The sequence below is a fragment of the Heterodontus francisci genome, chromosome 2 (genome assembly GCF_036365525.1).
Source record: "Heterodontus francisci isolate sHetFra1 chromosome 2, sHetFra1.hap1, whole genome shotgun sequence".
Taxonomy (NCBI): domain Eukaryota; kingdom Metazoa; phylum Chordata; class Chondrichthyes; order Heterodontiformes; family Heterodontidae; genus Heterodontus; species Heterodontus francisci.
In genome coordinates this window covers 97727843-97749526 of record NC_090372.1, presented here as the reverse complement: position 1 = coordinate 97749526, position 21684 = coordinate 97727843, and the positions used below count along the sequence as shown (strand labels likewise).

The 21684-nt window shown below is 44.0% G+C and overlaps 1 protein-coding gene across 2 annotated transcripts in view; it reads right to left on the bottom strand.

Annotated features, from left to right (window-relative positions):
* Positions 1 to 20752, bottom strand: part of LOC137379720 (transmembrane protein 196-like) — a 59819-nt gene extending 39067 nt beyond the window's left edge. For both annotated transcript variants that reach the window (XM_068051002.1, XM_068050991.1), the window contains exons 1-3: positions 20591 to 20752; positions 17838 to 17894; positions 16146 to 16400 (exon numbers count right to left, since the gene is read on the bottom strand). In XM_068051002.1, coding sequence (XP_067907103.1) covers positions 16146 to 16400; positions 17838 to 17894; positions 20591 to 20752 — 474 coding nt within the window. The remainder of the gene's footprint in view (positions 1 to 16145; positions 16401 to 17837; positions 17895 to 20590) is intronic.
* Between the last annotated feature and the right edge of the window lie 932 nt (positions 20753 to 21684).

The following is a 21684-nucleotide window of genomic DNA, read 5'->3' as shown; positions in this document are numbered from 1 at the left end:
CTCGACTTTTCTCTTTAGATTTCTAAATCTCCCTTCACCTGACCTCTCCCCTCCCTCTTTTAGTTTGTAGTCCTATCCAGAGCCCTAGTTATATGATTTGCCAGGATGCTTATCCAAGCCCAGTTTAAGTGGAGGCCATCCCAACAGAACAGCTCCCAGTACTAGTGTCAGTGCCCAATGATTCAACACACCATACATTTAATTCTCTAATCTGCTTGACCCTATGCCAATTGGTGCATGGCTCAGGTAACAATCCAGAGATTATTACCTTTGAGGTTCTGCATTTTAATTTGGACCCTAACTCCTCAAACTCTCTCAGCAGAGCATCATTTCTCATCTATTTATGTCTTGGTTCCTACATGGACCACAACAACTGGATTCTCCCCCTCCCACTCCAAGTGCTGTCCACTAACTCCACATGTTACAGTGGGGATGTCTGCGGATGGCTGCACTGCACAGTACCATTCGCAACTCCTCAGATACTGAAGCAGTCCGTGTCCACATGAAGCAAGGCCTGGACTGTATCCAGGCTTGGCCTGATAAGTGACAGCAGTCGCATCACTCAAGTGCCAGGCAATGACCATCTCCAACATGAAAGAATCTAACTATCTCCCCTTGACATTCAACAGCATTTCCATCGCTGAATTCCCCACCATCAACATCCCGGGTATTAGCATTGACCAAAAACTCAACTGGATTAGCCATATAAATACTGTGGGTACAAGAGCAGGTCAGAGGCTGGGAATTCTGCGGCAAGTAACACAGCTTCTGACACCTCAAAGTCTGTCCACCACCTACAACAAACAAGTCAGGAGTGTGATAGAATACTCTCCACTTGCCTGAATGAGTACAGCTGCAACAACAATCAAAAAGCTTGACGCCATCCAGGACAAAGTAGCCCGCTTGATTGGCACCCCATCCACCATCATAAACATTCACTCCCTCCACCATCAGCGCATCGTGGCAGCAGTGTGTACCATCTAAAAGATGCACTGCAGCAACTCACCACGCCTCCTTCGACAGTACCTTCCAAATTCACAACCTCTACCACCTAGAAGGACAAGGGCAACAGATGCATGGGAACACCACCACCTGCAAGTTCCCCTCCAAGTCACACACCATCCTGACTTGGAACTATATCGCCGTTCCTTCATTGTCGCAGGGTCAAAAACCTGGAACTTCCTTCCTAACAGCACTGTCGGTGTACCTACACCACAAGTACTGCAGCGGTTCAAGAAGGCAGCTCACCACCACCTTCTCAAAGGCAATTAGAGATGGGCAACAAATGCTGGCCTAGCCAGAGACACTAACAACCCTGAAAGAATAAAAAAAAGTTACGGCACACTATCTGCCCTACCATGTCTGTCTAAACTGATTTAATTATTTGATTAGTTAATTAGTTAAAAATTTAGTAAAGGAATAGCGAGTTACAGTTTCCTACATTAGAGACAAAGACAAAACACTGACCAGTTACTGGAGGTAAAACTAAAAGAATAAAAAGAAGCACCGCCTTCCCACTCTGCACTCGGTTTATGAAGCACTCAGTTCCCTGATTGCACTGTGCGGTAGCAAATACTGTCTACTTATATACAGAACTTATGACTCACACCCAAATTATAACTGTTAAGTCTGCTTCCTGCTACAGTAATTAACACATATTCAGGCAACTATTTTCTGCTTGACAGTTAACTGTAACTGGCAGGCAAGCTGGATTTTGCCCTGTGCTTCAGGATCCCAACATTAGGACCAAATGGGGATCCTGAGCCGCACTTACCGGCAGTGCGACCGGCGGTGCAATCTTCCCAGAGAGCGCCTCCTAATTGGCCACCTCTACACTCGCTGTCGTATTAAGGATAGTGGGCGAGCTCCCAATGCTGCAGGCCCAATCAGAGGTGAGCTTTGTTGAAAAAAGACTGGGGACCGTGAGTGGAGGCACCAACACAAAAGGGCTGCACCAAAGACTCCCCAAGCTGGTAGGACATCGGGATGGAAGAGAAACCCCTCCGCAGGTCCTCCATTGAGCTGGAGGCCTCAGCATGTGGCAGCAAGCTGCTCTGCCAGTGGGAAAGTTCCAGCAACACCTCAAAATTTCCCCTAACTGCAGCCTTAATGACCCTAATTGGTTGCCCGCCTCACTGGACCAGGCAACTGATCCTGTTACCAACTCGACCTTGGAAATATTCCCCAGAGGCAGGAATGCTCCCTCTTATTTTCCTGGCAACCCCTGCCTCCAACACTGTCTCCCCTGCAGTTTCTGTAAATGAAGTATCTTTACTAGCTTGCAGTTTATTTTACAGCTTTAAAGTTAGAAGTCAAATTTTAAATGTTAAACTAAATTTTAACTTGAGAAATGCTTACCAGCGAAATCCCACTTACACCAAATTCCCGACTTTAGCACACTATTTACAAAGCCCTCAGTTCCCTAGTCACTCTATGCTCCTCTTGCTGCCATGTAAGTTCAGACTGCTGCGATCATGGCTGCGGATACCAGTGTTCAAAAGGGCTTGCAGGTATTGCAGCAGTCCAGAAATCTGTTCTCCAACACATTACTGAATTGCTGCGGAGCTGCCCCAAGGGAGTGGTAGTAGCTCATGAAGCACGAACCTGCTGTCCTCTCTCAGGATGACAGCATTCATCCTCCCATCACTGTTGCTCCACCAGTGCCCTTGTTGTTGCCCCTCAGCCAGCCAGCCCAGACTGCTGCCACCCAAGCAGTCCTAAGTTGGGCCTTCCAGGCTTAGAGCTGCCCGAGGTCATCCTCCAAGGCCATTTGCAGTCTCTTCCACTGAAAGCCAGCAGCCTTCCACCAGCCATGCTATAGCCACTGGGGTAGCTCTGCGTAGGGGTACGAGGACAGGCAAAAAGGCATACAGAAGACAGGCACTAAGGGAATACTCCAGAGTGATTAATTGGCTTTTATGTGCAATAATGCATTCTCTGATTTATAAATTTAGTTTGGAATTATTATTTTGTGTTGGATTTTTAATTTTGCATTGTGGTCAACCAGAAACTGCAATGGTAACTGAGGGAAGGTAAGGTGTGGGACTGTTGATGAATGAGGAATTGGCATTGTGTAAGCTGGTACTGCAGTCAGATGTGTTGTTCACAGACAACCTGGTCAGAAAGGGCTCTCTCGGTTATCTCCTCCCTTCTTGTTCCTCCTCTTGCTCCTCCTCCTCCTCCTCTGGCTTTTCAGCTGCTCACTTTATAGCTGGTCAGAAAGGGCTGTGTCCTCATGATGGCGAGATTATGTAGCAAGCAGCAGACTGCTATGAATCTACACACCCACTCAGCTAAGTAAATCAGGATTCCTCCAATGCGGTCCAGGCAGTGCAAGTATCATTTCAGCATGCTAAAGGATCCACTCTATCACATTTGGTTGGCAGCATGGCGGTTGTTGTATCCATGCTGCTCAAGTGTGCGTGGGTTGCGCACTGGAGCCATCGGCCATATGGTCAGTTGATTGCTGTTGTCTCCCAGTAGCTAATCTTTGGTTTCTTGTGGTGGCTCAAATACATGTGACACAGTGGACTGCTGTAGAATGAAGGCATCATGACTGCTGCCACAACACCGGGCATTAACTTCCATGATTCGCTGCGTATGGTTGCACTCCAACCGGCTGACAGAGTGCAAGTTCCTGAGCTTGTGGACATCTTATAGTTTACATGTGGCACCCACAAAACCACATGCATGCAGTAAGTGGCTTCCTGTTCCAGAGAGAAGCCTGCAATCCTTGTGAAGCTACATGATTGTTCTGCCTGCTGTTGCCTGGCAAGAAGGAATGAAATGTATTCGGCTCTCTTGGAATACAGAGCCTCAGTGACCTCCCTTACACAACAATGAATAGCAAACTGTGAGAGGCTGCAAATATCTCCAGCTCCAGCCAGAAAGGAGCCATAGGATAAACATTCATCCTTGGTGGGAGTTATGGCTGCAGCAGGTGGCAGATTTCAGTAACAACATCCTTAGTGAAGTGGAGACATCTGACACACTGTTCCACGCTGAGGTTCAGGTGGGAGCATTGCTTCCTGAACACCCTGGTTGGATATGGCCTCTGCTGAGAGACCTTCTCCCCTTCCTGCTCCTCCCTCTTCCAACAGCTTTTCCTGCTCTGTGTGCCCTCTGCTCATTGTGCCTGTAAGAATATTTTCTGATTAGATTTTCTAAGCTGTGGGCTTCTAACTGCACAATAATTCTTGCTATAATTTTCTAATAGACAAACTTACAAGCTATAAATTACAATCTGCTTCAACTGTTTACTTCTTGCAGAGAATGGCATGTGTTCTGTTCAGTTTACTTTTGGAAACTGGTGCTTTCTTTTCTGCACGATAAAAGGATAACAAATTCCATAGTATAGTGAAGGGGAATGAATTTTATTCAATTTTACTGTGAGTGTTTCATTTGGTTTGTTGGTGTATTTGTCTCATGTGTTTCTCCTTGCTGTTGTGTATATGCCTATGCCTGTGTCCACTTCTAATTGAAGGAGTAGCACTGATAAATGATTACATCGTCCACTGACCTGCTCCAAAGGATACAGAAAGCCCATTTCCTGTCAGTGTAAACAGTTTTGAGGCAGCAGTGCTAGGGATCTCCTTTGCAAGAATTGGATGCGAGCTCATTCCTTTTGGAGTTGGCAGCTGCCATCTTGTGGTATCTGTCAGCTCAGACTGCCACTCATATGAATACCAAGCAGCTGCTATTGGACTATTTCATACATACCAATGCTTGAGGGCACTTCCTCATCATGCCTAATGATTAGTTGGAGTATAGAACAGTGGGCATCTATGAGGTCCACCAAAGCTACTAAGTATTACCTAATTCCATGACAATATGAAAGGCACAATTCAGCATAGCGGCACCTCATCAGACCCCTTTCCTATCCTGAGTGGCGTGAAACAGGGCTGTGTTCTTGCACCTACACTGTTTGGGATCTTCTTCTCCCTGCTGCTCTCACATGCGTTCAAGTCTTCAGAAGAAGGAATTTTCCTCCACACAAGATCAGATGGCAGGTAGTTCAACCTTGCCCATCTTACAGCCAAAGTACGGAAAGTCCTCATCAGGGAACTCCTCTTTGCTGGCGATGCTGCATTAACATCTCACACTGAAGAGTGTCTGCAGAGACTCATCAACAGGACTGCGGCTGCCTGCAACAAATCTGGTCTAACCATCAGCTTCAAGAAAACGAACATCATGGGACAGGACGTCAGAAATGCTCCATCCATCAACATGGGCGACCACGCTTTGGAAGTGGTTCAAGAGTTCACCTACCTAGGCTCAACTATCACCAGTAACCTGTCTCTCGATGCAGAAATCAACAAGCACATGGGAAAGGCATCTGCTGCTATGTCCAGACTGGACAAGAGAGCGTGGGAAAATGGCGCACTGACACAGAACACAAACGTCCGAGTGTTTCAAGCCTGTGTCCTCAGTACCTTGCTCAACGGCAGCGAGGCCTGGACAACGTATGTCAGCCAAGAGCGACGTCTCAACGCATTCCATCTTCGCTGTCTACGGAGAATCCTTGGCATCAGGTGGCAGGACCGTATCTCCAATGCAGAAGTCCTCGAGGCGGGCAACATCCCCAGCATATACACCCTACTGCACCAGCAGCGCTTGAGATGGCTTGGCCAATTGAGCCACATGGAAGATGGCAGGATCCCCAAGGACGCATTGGACAGCGAGCTCATCACTGGTATCAGACCCACCGGCCATCCCATGTCTCCGCTTTAAAGATGTCTGCAAACGCGACATGAAGTCCTGCGACATTGACCACAAGACGTGGGAGTCAGTTGCCAGTGATCGCCAGAGATGGCGGACAGCTATAAAGGCGGGGCTAAAGAGCTGCGAGTCAAAGAGGCTTAGCAGTTGGCAGGAAAAGAGATAGAAGTGTAAGGAGAGAGCCAACTGTGTAACAGCCCCGACAACCAATTTTATCTGCGGAGCCTGTGGAAGAGTCTGTCAGTCTAGAATAGGCCTTTATAGCCACTCCAGGCACTGCTCCACAAACCACTGACCACCTCTAGGCGCTTACCCATTGTCTCTCGAGACAAGGAGGGCAAAGAAGAAGAAGAAGAAGAACAGTGGGCATCTATGAGGTCTTGAAATCCAACCCTCATGGTTGCTTATAACTGTACAAGAGAGTTAAAGCTAACTATGACAGCTTCTTAGAGATTGGACCGAAACCTCCATACAGCAGTAAGGCATTCATGAGAGGTGTTCATGCTGAGCATATGATCTTTTTAACTAAGGCTTCAATGCAGATGGTCAATGGCAGTCAGCAGTGCAGGTAACTGGTGCTCCATGACATCATTAATGTGGGAGGTGGTGACATCACCAACGTGAGAGGCGGCATTGCATATCCAAGTTTTAGGATCTTCCATATTACACAGATCTCCTTTCACTGTCTTCAAAGCAGGCCCAATAAGATCTGTTATCCCATAGTAGCTGAGGAGGGACACTCAGTATGCCCATCTTCATAACCACTGCTACACGTCATCACCAGTGCTCATTGCCATCACTCTATCATGTGCTCCTCCTTAGTATTTCTGCCTACTTACCATGAGGTCTGTGTTGGTGATTGATTCAAATGTAGATGGAGATGCAAAGTCTCTCATGAGTGTTCCTCTTCTAGTTCAACTTGAGTGCAACTGGATTGTTCTTGCTCTATGAAGAAAGTAAAATGCTTTATAAATAAATAAGCACACGTGTTGTTATGTTGTATGGTACGCTTAGATATAACCAATGTGCATGGACATGTCACAGACTATCTGAATATTATGAGACATACCATAATTTGTATGCTGCCTCTAAGCTCCACAGATCCCATGCATTTCATGTTCTCCCTACTGAATAACTTGACAGTAGCTTCCTCATATAGGGTCAGGTTGTTATGGTCTGAAGTTCATAACCTGTTGCAGTGACTGCCCTCCTATTATATGTTGGGTTTGCCTTTAAACATAAGAATAATGAGGGTTGGGGCATGGTGACTCGGCCCCTGCACTATATACTCTCTTTAATGTCACATATAATGTAATTTGTATAATCCTGTAATTTGTAGCTCTTATAATTACTTGCTGATGTGACATAATTTGTTGTAGCAGGGCATCTAATGGTATCTGCTGTTAAACTTTCCCTGGCACATCTACGTTTATAAATTTTTTTATGGCAGGTTGCTGAAAGTGCGAACAGGGAGGAAACAGGACATCTGGGACCTGAGTGAACAGGACAAGCAACTGTGTATTTTCTTAACTAATCAGAGTGAAGGATTGCAAAATTAACAACGTAAGGACTATGAAGGAAGTATAAATTAAAGTAGTTGAATTTAATGTCAAATTATGTTTAGAAAGAAAATTAATGAGGGAAAGTTCTTTGAGAGAGTTACATGTGCTGTGAATAAAGGGGAACCAGTGGAGGTATTGTACTTAGATTTTCAGAAGGCAGTTGATAAGGTGCCACATCAAAGGTTATTGCAGAAAATAAAAGCTCATGGTGTAGTGGGTAACATATTGGCATGGATAGAAGATTGGCTAGCTAACAGCAAACAGACGGTAGGCATAAATGGGTCATTTTCTGGTTGGCAAGATGTAACGAGTGGTGTGCCACAGGGATCTGTGCTGGGACCTCAACTTTTTACAATTTATATAAATGACTTAGATGAAGGCACCAAAGGTATGGTTGCTAAATTTGCTGATGACACAAAGATAGGTAGGAAAGTAACTTGTGAAGAGAACAAAGGGATATAGATAGGTTAAGTGAGTGGGCAAAGACCTGGCAAATGGAGTATAATGTGGGAAAGTGGGAAAGTGTCCACTTTGGCAGGAAGAATAAAAAAGAAGCATATTACCTAAATGGTGAGAGATTGCAGAGCTCTGAGATGCAGAGGGATCTGGGTGTCCTAGTGCATGAATCGCAGAAGGTTAGGATGCAGGTAGAGCACGTAATTAGGAAAGCTAATAGAATGTTATCGTTTATCATGAGGGGAATTGAATACAAAAGTAGGGAGGTTTTGGTTCAGCTATTTAGGGCATTGGTGAGACCACATCTGGAGTACTGTATACAGTACTGGTCTCCTTATTTAAGGAAGGATGTAAATGCGTTGGAGGCAGTACAGAGAAGGTTTACTAGACTAATACCTGGAATGGGCGGGCTGTCTTACGAGGAAAGATTGGACAGGCTCAGCTTGAATCCGCTGGAATTTCGAAGAGTAAGAGGCGACTTAATTGAAAAATATACGATCCTGAGGGGTCTTGACAAGTGGATGTGGAAAGGATGTTTCCCCTTGTAGGAGAATCTAGAACTAGGGGTCACTGTTTAAAAATAAGGGGTCACCCATTTAAAAAAGAGATGAGGATAAATTTGTTCTCTCAGAGGGTCATGAGTCTTTGGAATTCTCTTTCTCAAAATGCAGTGGAAGCAGAGTCTTTGAATATGTTTAAGGCAGAGGTAGATAGATTCTTGACAAGCAAGGGGATGGAAGGTTATCGGGGGTAGGTGGAAATGTGGAGTAATCAGTTCAGCCATGAACTTATTGAATGGCAGAGCAGGTTCGAAGGGCCAAGTGACCTACTCCTGCTCCTAATTCATATGTTCATATGAAAGAAAATTTGGATTATGAGAGATGGAAAAAAAGAGACAGAAAATTAAAAAAATCTCCAACAGCAATTAAAACCTGGAGGAATAAGACTCCACACTTGTAATTGTTAATTTTCAGTGCCAGAGAGGTTGATTGACAGTAATTAAGGTTCATCACATTGCTGGAAACATTCTTCGACTGGAATGGAGAAGACTTAACTTTCTGTGGTGAGTTTAGTTCATACCTACTGTGCAAACACAGCAACTTCACAGCATTCAATGCATTTCAATGGTGAGGCAGAGAATGACTTGCCACTATCATGAAGGTAATCGTGAAGCAGAGCAACTTGGATGACAGGTTTTTGATATTTGAGTTTAACTGCACATCTGCCTCTCGTTTGAAGTTGCTGTGCCATTTGCGCCTAAATAACAATGAACGCCAATAGCCTCACTGTTATTTTGACAGGAAAGTCTGGGCCAATATTTCTCTGTCACTGCAACTCTTATTGCATTTATTTGCGTTTAAGGAGGCGAGATCCCCATCCCCTTAAGCATTGAATTGAGATGGGGTCTCGCCTCTAAGAGCTGCCGGCCAGTCAGAGGACTGGCAGCTCCACCAGGAGCAGTGGCCACTGCAAGTACTGCAGAGGCCTTGGACTCAGGCCCAGCACTGGGGCCCCGGACCTGAGGTACGTGAGGCGGGTGCACCAGAGCCGGTCCGGAAGGCCCTGGAGAGGGGTTTGGGGGTGTGTGTATTCGGTCCAGGAGGAAGTGAGGTCTCGGGAAGTACAATGTTTCCCAGGGGGAGGGGGTCCTCCGTGGGCAACGAATTGCCCACAAAGGAGGGACCGCCCCACCAAGCCCACAGGAAGGGCACTTCGTTTTCCAGGCTCCTAGGCGGTAGAGGCCAACCCCCCCAACCCCCCACCCTCCCGCTGGTAAGATCCCATCAGCAGCAGCAAAAGGCCCTTAATTGGCCGTCAATAGGCCACTTAAGGGCCTCAATTGGCCTCTGGGCGGAAGGCTGACATCGGCCTATCCTGCCCCGGGAAGATCGGGTCCGGCAATACCGACGTCAGTTTCCGTGGTGGCTGCTGCCACTCTGATGCCCCCTGCTACGGAACCCAATGTCGGGCTGGGAACAAAATCCAGCCCTTTGTGTTTTTCCACTAGTTGAGACAAAGTTCACAACCTCTCATGTTTACTTTGTTGCTCTCCTTCCCCACCAAAAATATCTTCACAATTTCCCATTGCAAAGTTGAAGGCAGATTGCACAGCATCATTAAATCAATATTTCCTTTGTTAAAGCTAAGTCATACTCTGGTACAATTGTTCGGAATTTAGTTGTAATGCTTTCCACAGCTGGATAAACAAACTATCAATATTTATACTATGTATTTAATTTATTAGCTGCCTACAAAGCCTTAAAGTAATTATTTTAGGTGCGGCATCTTTCGTTCTTTCTACGAACAATCACTTTCAGGACTCAGATATATCAAAACCGTGCATTCCTGTGATTTCGTTGGTGATTAGTTCATCTGATCTAAAACAGTCACTGTGATCGTCTAACGGTTGGTACAATCCCAACATATCTACATCTTTATCCACTTCCAACAAAAATAGAACATTTGTTTAGAATTTAAACAAAAAATTAAGCTGATATGAAAGTTGATCATAAAATTGCTTCAATCTTGACATATTAGTTCATACAAGTTTCTCCAGATTTTCCTCCTCAATTCAAGTCACCTGATGATGGGAATCAATCTTTTTGGCCTTCTCCACCTCCAGAGTTTGATTGTTTTGGCTGAGATTGGGTTAGAACTGGGCAGGGACAGCAAAGTGTGGCCTGACCAAAGCATGTGTCCAACTTGCACATAAAATGAAAGGAAATTGGACACGGAACATGATGACAGCCCTGTGACTCAGATGGTCTGCATCATGTTCAGTATGATGGTTAGATTATTAACTGATTGTGCAGTTCTTCGGATAATACAAAAGAAGACAAGCAACGTACCATGCCATGCAGTGGTGGGATTAGGAGTCTCACCTGCGATTCCTCACATGGTGAATTACCAATCTCACCCGGACTGTCAGTAGGAGGTACTGAACAAAGTGTGGTGATTCTGTACAAGGAAAGAGGAGACAATCAGGGGCAAACCAAATTGCACCAGTCTAATAAAATTCTAGTTTTAATTTAAATTGAGAAACGTAGATCTGTAGTGGAGAACACCACAAGGTTGCAATTAGAGTGGGAGAGACACCATGAATTAAAACAAAGTAATGGTTAGGTGAAACCAAGCCTATGGCCACAAAATTCTATAGGACTTGTAAAAGGCACGGGGATCATGATGCACCATTAACCCACACCCATTGCTTCCGATGCAGTAGAACACAATTTGTGCTGCCTGCTCACTTACATGATTGCAGAGTGCAGCCAGTGCCAAGCACACTATTGAGTGGCTGCATATCAGTGCAGGTAATGCAAAATGGTGAGAATCTAGCACGAGTTCAAGCTAGCTTGCACTACTTAAAACCAGCCTGCACCTCTTACATCATATTTTGACTCGAGCAGATGCTCGATGTCATTCCAACTGTGAATTTGCCCTGAGAAAGAGACAAGAATGGCACAACATGGCAGAGCGCGTGCTCCAAGGTTTTCCAACGCAGCACTGGAGGCCTTGATACAGCCAAAGGACAGGAGGAGAGAGATCCTCTATCCACAGGGGACTAGCTGCCCCTCCAGACAGATACTGTGAAGGCAGTGGGAGCAGATAGCTGCACAGTCAATGCCAGCAGTGTAGCCCCAAGGACCTGGGTGCAGTGTTGCATGAAATTCAGTGGCCTGACATGAGAGGTCAAGGTCAGTGAATGCACATTCAAATGCCATATCCTTACAACTGAACCACTAGCCTCATATAATGCACCACCCCCTCCCCAATCACTCACCTACCAACAATCTCTAATCAACCACAAATCATGCCTCACATTCATAGCCTCACCTCACCCTCACTTAGCACTGCTACAGCCTTACAACCACATCTCATTGCTTGCGCGCATTGCCAGCTATTCAACCATGACAGGCACATCACCCAGACACACCTTCCTTCTCATGTCCCACTTCCCCCTCATCCTACAATCTCTTCATATTTACAAGCTACAAATGGTGTAAGCATGCACCTCTTGCTTTCCCCCTTTCCCTCACCACAACCCTACCCTTGTGCCTTTTCCCTTTCCCATATCCAAGTATTGCTGCCTGGGCAGGCAGTGGTGCAGGAGCAAAGTGTGGAAGAGGAAGAAAAGGCTTATGAAGAAGAAACACTGTCACTTGCGCTAACAATCACAGTCACCAGCTCAGGTACTGACACTGTGCATACTTTACAGGCTAGTTTTGAAGGTTCTGCATGTACTGAGACACTGGACATGAGTGGACTGCAGCCAGGCGGAGGTAAAGAATCACAGAATCGTTACAACACAGAAGGAGGCCATTTGGCCATCATGTCCTTGTTGGCTCTCTGAAAGAGCAACTCCCTCAGTTCCATTCCCCTGCCTTCTCCCCATAACCTGTATTCTTCCTTTTCATATAACTGTCTAATTCCCTTTTGAATGCTTCAATTGAACCTCCCTCCACCATATTCTCAGGCAGCGCATTCCAGACCTTAACCACTCGCTGAATGAAAGTTTTTCCTCATGTCACTATTGCTTCTCTTACCAAATACTGTAAATCTGTGCCCTCTCGTTCTCGATCCTTTCACGAGTGGGAATAGTTTCTCTCTCTCTCTACTCTGTCCAGACCCCTTATGATTTTGATAGCGCAGGTGCCAGCTCACTGGAAGACGAGGTCACAGATGAGTTTTACTGCAGAAGACTCAGATGAGAACTTTGATGGGGTAGCACACAGCAATCCAGCAATTTGTCCTCCAACAGATTACTAAAATTGCTGAGATGTTGCCCCAGGCGAGTGGCAGTGTCTCCGTGAAGCATGCACTTTCTGTTGCCTCTCAGCCAGCCAGCCCAGACTGCTGTCGTCCATGCCAAGGTGATACAGTCCAAAGCCAGGCCTTCTAGGGCCAGAGCTGCTTGAGGTTGACCTGCAAGGCCATCTGCAATCTCCCCCACTGAAAGTTAGCAGTCTTCCACCAGCCATGCTGCAGCCACTGGGATAATACCGTATAGAAGCGCTAGGACAAGCAAAGGCATTTGGAAGACAGGCACCAAGAGAATGTACAAGGGTGATTCGTTGACTTTGTATGGAATATTGGATGGCTTCTTTGATAAAGTTGGTTTGGAATGTTTATTTTGTTGTGGCTTTTATTTCAGCAATGTAGTTAAGTGGATGTTGTGATGGTCTAGGAAGGGAAGGGAAGGTGTGAGATGAATGATGAATGGGGAATTGGAGTTGTGTACACTGGAACCACAATCAGAGCACTTGTCACAGATAGCTGGCCTGGAAAGGAAAATTGTGTTGATTCTTCCTCCTCTTCCTTTTCCTCCTCAGCTGTTCGCTGTATACTGAGTTGCAAGGACTGTGCCCTCATGATGGCAAGGTTTTTCAGGATGCAGCAGACCATGACGAATTGTGAGACACATTCTGAAGAGTACTGAAGGGCTCCTCCCGAGTGATCGAGGCAGCGGAAGCATTGTTTTAGCACCCCACTAGTCTGCTGAATGACATTTTGTGTGGCAGTATGGCTCCCATGATATGAATGCAGCCTATACATACATGGGTTGCTCTCTGGAGTCATGGGCTAAGTGGTTAATTGATGGCCCTTGTCATGCAGTAGTCACCTTCTGGTTTCTAGTGTGTCTCGAATGCTGATGGAACAACAGAGTGGTGCAAAATAAACCACCATGACTGCTGCCAGGATACCGGGCATTAACCTGCATGATGCATGAAATATGGTCACACACCAGCTGGACATTGAGGCAATGGAACCCTTTGCAGTTGGAGTACATCTCTGAAATTGCATGCAGTGTCCTCAAAGTGACATGCATGCAGTTACTGGCCCCATGCAGCATGGGGATGCCTGCAGTCTTGGTGAAGCCATGTGCTCATGCTGTCTGATTCTTCCTGCAAAGACAGAATGCAATATATTCCAATATCTTTCCATACAGAGAATCAGGGACCTCCCTTATACAGTAGTGAATGGTGAACTGAGAGATGTTGCAGATGTCACCTGCTCCAGCCTGGAAGGATGCAATACAAAGGAGTTAAAGGCCATGGTCACTTCTACAGCCACTGGTTGTGCTGCCCCCACACTGCTCTGAGGCTGGCAGATTTCAGTGAGCACCTCCTTGGTGAAGAGGTGACAGTGTCCACAGTGTTCCTCGCTGAAGTTGAGATAAGAGAAGTGCTCCCTGATGACCCTAAGTAGATATGGCCTCCTGCTGAAAGCCCTTCTTGTCCCACCCACTCCTTCTCCTTTTTTGAGTAGTTTGTTCTCCTCTGTGTTGACCCTCCTCATTCCCTATCATGCTGCATACAGTCCAAGGGGGATGGCAATTACAGCAACCATAATTGGGAGCAACTGTTGTGAGCAGAACCCTTGAAGTGAGAACCACAGCCTTCACTATGTGCCACACCACTCTCTGTAGACTTGACCAAATTTGAATAACAATACAAACCACCAAACACTGCTACTAACTCAGTAACTGCCAGCAGAAATCAATCAGCAACTAACCTGGAAGTGGTTAATGATCCCTTTAATTACTATTGCGGTAGGTCCTTCCTGCTGCTGAATGCATGTTCAGCTGTGCAGGGTTAAGAAAGGATGTTAGCTGGAGCGTTGAGGTTGAAAATGACTCTGCTAGAGGCAAATCAGTGTTAAATGCTGACTGACATCACAATCTGCCTACTCTGCATATTTCAGTCACATGCTCGTCACGCCTGCGCTAATGACCTGCCCAAAATGGCATCCGGGGCAGACTGCACCAGAAGTGCACACAGGTGGCACGGATGCCATTTTGGGCCTGAAACAGCACAGATAGGCTGGAAAGTACCACACAATTGAATTTTGCAGCCTATAAATTTAAGAGGAAAGGACAGCTCTGGGAGGCTAGGAATAGCACAGTTTTGAAATTCTGTTAATGGATAAGTTTGAGTAGAGGGTAGGAATGAATCATAATGGTGAAGAAAGTGGCACAAGCTTATAAATTAGTTTTCCACTCAGTAGAGGAATAAATCTGAAGGGAACCCAAAAAACTGAGGGAGAAAAAGGAAACTTAAAAATGGGAATGACAGGGAATAAAAATGGTTCATACATATAATGTTATTTGATTTGATTTAAAAGAAAGGGCAGGAAGTGGGATTAAGTGACTGGTACTAGCACAACGAGTCAAATGGTCTTATAAGCTGTAAAATTCTATGACTCTACAACTGGCTTCCTGTAATGTTACTGATTTCCGAAATAAGCAATATGCACAGTTGGATTCAATTGATTTTTCTGGCGATACCTTCTACACACACTTGCTGGATTCAAAGATCAGCCAGCTTATACAATTACAATAGTCACACAAAGTGGACTGTGCAAAATATCCTACATTTCCTACAAACACAATTGAACCAAAATATAAGAGCAAAATACTATAGATACGGGAACTCTGAAATGAGAACAGGAAGTGCTGGGAATAGTCAGCAGGTCTGGCAGCATCCGTGGAGAGTGAAATGGAGTTAACATTTCAGGTCTGTGACCTTTCATCAGAACTGGCAAAGATTAGAAATGTAACAATCTTTGAGCAAGTGAAAGGAGAGGGGTGGCGGGGGGGAGAACAAAAGGAAAGGTCTTTGATAGGACGGAGGGCAGGAGAGATTAAATGACAGAGATGCCATGGAATAAAAGACAAATGGAGTGCTAAATAGTCGTATTGAAAGACAAATCATTTGTCCAGAGAGAGTGTTAATGGCAGAAATAATGAACAAATCTATCCGAAAGCAAAAACATGAAAAACATGTTTAAGACTAGCACATGGATAAAAATAAATAAAGTAAATATATATATATATATATATAAATAAATAAATAAAAAATAATTGGGCTCATGGTGTGAAATTGTAGAACTCAATATTGAGTCCAGAAGGCTGTAGAGTGCCTAATTGGAAGATGAGGTGCTGTTCCTCAAGTTTGCGTTGAGCTTCAGTGGAACACTCTCTCTAGACAAATGCTTTATTTTTTACTACAATTATTTAGCACTCCATTTGCCTTTTATTCCATGGCATCTCTGTCAGTCAATCTCTCCCGCCCTCTGTCCTATGAAAGACCTTCCTTTTTGTTCTTCTTCCCCCCCACCGCCCTTCATTTGCCCAAATACTGTTACATTTCTAACCTTTGCCAGTTCTGATGAAAACTCACAGACCTTAAACGTTAACTCTATTTCTCTCTCCACAGATGCTGCCAGACCTGCTGAGTATTTCCAGCACTTCCCGTTCTGAACCAAAATGTCTAGGGATCTAAGCATTCCAAAGTCAAATCTAAGTTTCTAATTTATGAACCTACCAGCTTAGCACAGTGCTGAGAAAGCAAAAATAAAGTTTATAAAATCCATGTACATCAAATATTCTCAGTTGCAAATCTTACATACTTTGTCTGTCATTTCGTGGGAGTGATGCAATGAGTGGTCTCTTTCCAGGAACATCCTCTGCTGCTCGTTGCTGGCCAGGCGACAGGTGAGCCAGGCAGAGAGAGTGCAGCCCACGATGCCCAGGCATGCCATTGACATGGAAGCGACATGTATGGGGAAAGTGAATGCTGTCCTTTTTGCTACTGCTCGCAGAAACTGAAAATTTAATATTCCTCCGATCAGTCCACAGATACAACAGGCAGAAAATAATATCATCTGGCAGGAGACAGGAAGGATTAAAATCAGTCTCCACATCAGCAAACTAGAAATAAAATTAGGTGAAATAGATATTCTACTATTTGACATAATAAAGAAGTATTTAAAGCAAGTTGATAACTGAAGCAAAATGATTCTATTTTAATAGTACAACTGTTTGTTTTCTTGCCCACAATTGGCTTTTGATTTTAATAACATTCACTGCTACAGAGGAGTCCCTCCCAATAAACTCTATCAGAAACTACCCAATGGGTCAAATGCCAGGCCAAACTGAAGCATCATTCTTGTCAGCAGGTCATCTTCAATGTCTATGAATCAGAATGTCTTCTGATTCAAGGAATATTTATGACGAAATACACTAAATAAACCACTGTCCATAATAATGAGATCATGTAATACATTTCCCAGAATGAAACTTCAACATAACTCTATTTGAATAGATTTTTTATCATAATGTCTCACCAGTGAAGATAAAATTATATTAGTTTATATCGATCTTCCATTTTTACATGGACAGGGGGAACTTATCCCTGTGGATACAGTTTCGTTATTTCTCATATACTCATTATTTTTATTTTAAATTCAGTATGTTTCAGTGCCGTTTTTATTTCATTAAAAATCCATTTGTTTTATATGAATCTACCGAGAGACCATATCAGTTATGCCAGATAAACAAGCTCAGTTTCTAATAAAGTTTAATCATTAAATGTTCCTTCACCACTCAGAATTTAACATTCTGTTACATCATTCAAAGAATGTGTCCCTAGCTTTCACAAGCAACTACTTTGAAAAATCAATATATCGAATACCAGGTATTTGCACTACATTTATTTTTCAAAAAAGCACAACTATTATCTCTTTATATATCAGGAATATGACACTGTGGCTGACATCATTTAGGTAAAATAATATTGTTTGGCTCCTATATAGCTATCTAGGAATGACATTGTTATTCATTTTTAATTCAGTATCAAAAACCTGTGCTTATGTAATTGGTATTTACCTAAAATCTTGAAATATTACAAATTCACTTGCTAGATGGCTGGTATGGGCTGCAAATGATGCTTTGTCGTAGCATCAAGCAAGCATAAACATGAATCAGAATGCGGCGGAAAAACTGGAATATCTGGTTTGCCTTCTATTCACTTTTTAGTGAAACAAGTTATGATGTCAAAGCAGAAATTTTGTTTTATTGCGAAATCTAAATTCCATATCAAAGATGAAACTAGTCATTTTCTACAATTACACAATGCAAAGGCATTTTCTCACAGAATAATTCTACGTGTGGAAAGGGAGTGAAGAAAAAAATGGACATTTATTAGTCACTTTGTATTTAGTATGGAAAAAAATTTAACAGTGATGACGGCAAATAATGATGTGATGGCTGTTGACATTTGTAATGCTGGTGCTGAATGTTTGAAAACTAAAATCACTCACAATGCGACCAGATTTCTTTTTGGCACATACAATTCCACATATTCCACAGATTAAAAACTGGAAAGAGGAAAAGGCATATTAGATTTTTATAAACTTCATACCAATATCTTTTGTACTGCTGCCATTAATACAACTTCAAAATGTAAATATAGCATTCTTAATCTAATATCTCATTGTATTCCACACTGTAATTGTGAGAATACATCGTAGTATTAATCCCTACTGAATACCTTACAATTTACCACGGCTGCATTCATCGTTCTTTAAGTTTTGTTTTAATATAAGGATTATTTCACTAAAATAGAGTATACATGCCTGATATAAGCCGCAAGTGAAAAAGATCTTTCGCACAATATATAATCTATTATAATTTCAATAATCTACGATTACTGCAGTAAATTATATGTGAACATATTCAATAAGGATTAATTACTGCTATGTATTCTCACAAATCACAAAATGGAATGCATATCTGGTTAAAAGAATCTAACAAGTGTAGTAAAGGGTAAAGTGTTTTCAACAAGATTTTCTGGGTATAACTGTTGTTTGTATAACAAGTCTGTAGTTGATAAAGTCATAACTATTCACCTCTGGCATGTCTCATCTGTCAGGTGATTGATTTAGGGCACAGTTTCCAAGGGTGCAAAAGGGACATTATTGGGTTGAATTTTCCCAGCCCAGTGGTGGTGGGCTTGGAGGTGGAGAGGGCAGTAAAATGGGGAGGGGGGGGACCAACATCGGGATGTCACCCCCATGCATTCCTGCCCCTGGAGAAATTTCCCAGGATGGTCTGGGAAATGGGTCGGCTGTCCACTGCATGGAGGTGGGCAGCTAATTTTCAGACTTAAGGCCCCAATCAGGGACGACTTTGTGACACCACCGGCATTTTGTCAGTGCAGAGCAACTTCCCCCTGCAGGCAGCTCCATGGAGGCAACCTCCTTATGGCAGGCTGGGAGGGGCCATCGGAGCTGGAGACTCCATGCTGCAAAAAGACGACCACCGGTAGGAAAAGCCTCACCTGTGGCCCAAACACTTCTGCCGGAGGGGTTTCCCTTTGATCTGAGGGGCCTATGGCTCTGAATTTCTCATTTCAACTTACGTCTCCAAGGCATCCTCCACTTTGAGGTGCCCTCACGGTCCCTGACCTGCCTCAGCCTTAATAGGATGGTGAGTGCAGAGGTGGCCAATTCAGAGGCTGCCTCCGGGAAGGTTGTTCCGCCAACCTTGCTCCCGGCAAATGCGACCCCCAATTTGTGCCAACATGGCAGGGTCCCGAAACTCTATAACTCTGAAATCGGTTCAGTCTGGAGTGCGGGGCTGCCAGAGGCCATTGGGAAAGCTGTGTCACCTTGAATTTTAACACATGCAAGATGCCAGGTTTAAAAAGTGGCAGGCGACTTTGCTGGAACCAGGTATTGCTCGCTGCCAATAGTTACCAATCCTAGCGTGGCAGCATGGTCTAACTGCAGTCCTTCATAGCAGCCAATGACTGTGGATCTTATCAGTCAGGTACTGAGAATAAACACGACAAGCCCGTTAAACCTTTATGTTTCAAAACTGTCCTTCCCCTTCCCCAGTGATAATTTAACAGGACGCTACAGCCCGGACGAAACACATTGGAGAATGTGACTTTCACCAGACCCTTCCCAATGGAAAACTCAGCCCCACAAAAAATATTGTTTGGTAGCAATTGAAACAAAATTGGTTCAAAAATAATTTACCATAATTTACCATGAAATAATTGACATTCTGTTCAATAGATATAAATGAGTAAAACATCACAGACCAAATAACATGCTATTCTGTGTAGTACAGAAAAGAGAATAACACAATGATAGTGAAAGCTCACTGGCTGTTTGAATCCCAATCTTCTTGTCTATTCAACGAAGATGTCAAGCCTGGGGCTCTGTTGAGCATAGAGAGGAAAATCATCACATCTCCAGCCCACTGCAACCCGGCTTAGAGCAGTAAAGGTGTTGTTTCTGTTTTGATCGAAAAATCCATGTCAAATTGGTTCGGGGTTAACAAAATACAACTGAAATGTTCGGATCTAAGCGGTTTCTGACTTTTTCCAGACGTTTTAAACTTTAAAAAAATAAAGTGGTCATTCATGTCAATCTAATTAGTCTCGGGGCAAAAGTTCACAAGATGCCAATTTTATCTCCACACAGCCGCTTTCAAACTAAACACATAATCCGAGATGTTCCCAGCAATTATCACGGTTCTTCTGGTTCGGTGCAAGAGGATGAGCTGACTGCCAGGGCTGTTTCAGGTTGGATTCAGGTGCTGTTCCAGGCAGGACCTACATTTGTTGTTATTTCTTTGTAATATTAATCAAACACTGAAAATAAAATCCTTATGTTACTGTGCACCAATTTCTCCTCATGCTGGAGTGTCGCCCCGTTTAAAATTTGAATTACACACGGTGCACGAGACTTGTAGCATCCACTTTTTAAATTGTACAATGTCTTGTACTTTTGCATAACAAAATGAATGCAAAACCCCAAATTATTTGAATTTAATCCGTGAAATGTAAGGTAAACACAAACGCGGTTAGACTATTTCCCTTTCCAAATTCATATTTGTTGTATTTTGATTTTTATATGCAGCAGTTAGAACAGAACAAACCCCAAGAGGGCTTTAGATGTTCCCCTGGTCTACCTGACTACCCTTGATGAAAGCTCGTGGACCGTACAAATACCGAGACAAAACGCAAATGCAAGAAATCCAAGAGAAACAGTTTGCAACGTACACAAACCCCGCTCCACACCGGTGAAGAGTCCCCGAGCTGGAGTTGAAGAGTCCGGCTCCTGCCGATGCTGACTGCGCCCAAAGCCACGCTGGTAATGCCGAAGCCTATTTCCATGGCAGAGAGCACGAAGAGACTGGCAATGATCTGACTCCTGGTGCACATGGTGCCCCCACCAGCATTCTCTCGAGAAATACCAACCAACACGCCTGACACACGACTGAATATTTAAAAAAATCTTTTTAAAATGATATATTTTTTAAAGGCTCCATTGATTTCTGGCAACCCTCCTCGTCTGATGGAAAGAAAGCACGTACAACCAGATTGAAGTAATATCATCCCCTTATTGCAAAGTGCAAGGAGTCTTATTACTGTTAAGGCTGTCTAATGCTTTATTTGCTGTGCACGGACAAATCAGATGTCACCTTTCTCCCAGGGATAACGTGCGCCGCTGGTGTTTCGCTTTGTATCTGTGACCTCACAGCTACTTAAACACAGCCAGGTTTTCGCTGGGGACAGCCAGTAAAATAACAATCGCAGCCGCTGCTCCCTTCCCTCAACAACTTTCACCCAAACCAGCTCACAAGCTGAGACTTTAGCATCACATAACGCGACCTGACAGTCTCATTGATTGGATCGATGCGACGTTTATGAGTAGCAATCGCAGGACTCTGCTAAAACATTAACATAAGAAATAGGAGATGGAGCAGGCCATTCGGCCCCTCCAGCCTGCTTCGTCGTTCAACAAGATTATGGCTGATCTGATTGTGGCCTTAACTCCACTTTCCTGCCAACCCCCCATAACCCTTAACTCCCTTGTAGATCAAAAATCTGTCTAACTCAGCCTTGAATATGTTCAATAACCCAGCCTCCACTGCTTTTTGGGGAAATTATTCAGTTACTCAAGTTATTCAAACCAACTGAACACATTTCTCATATTAAACCTTTTTGGGATTGAACCAGAGTGTTTGTAATCTCCAATTCTACCCGCATTGAACTTCTGACTTCATGCTGTCCCTATCATAAAGGGACAATAAAGCTTCAATAATAACACCCATCTTGCACCCCCACCTCAACCCAGTCGCTGTTGAAACTCT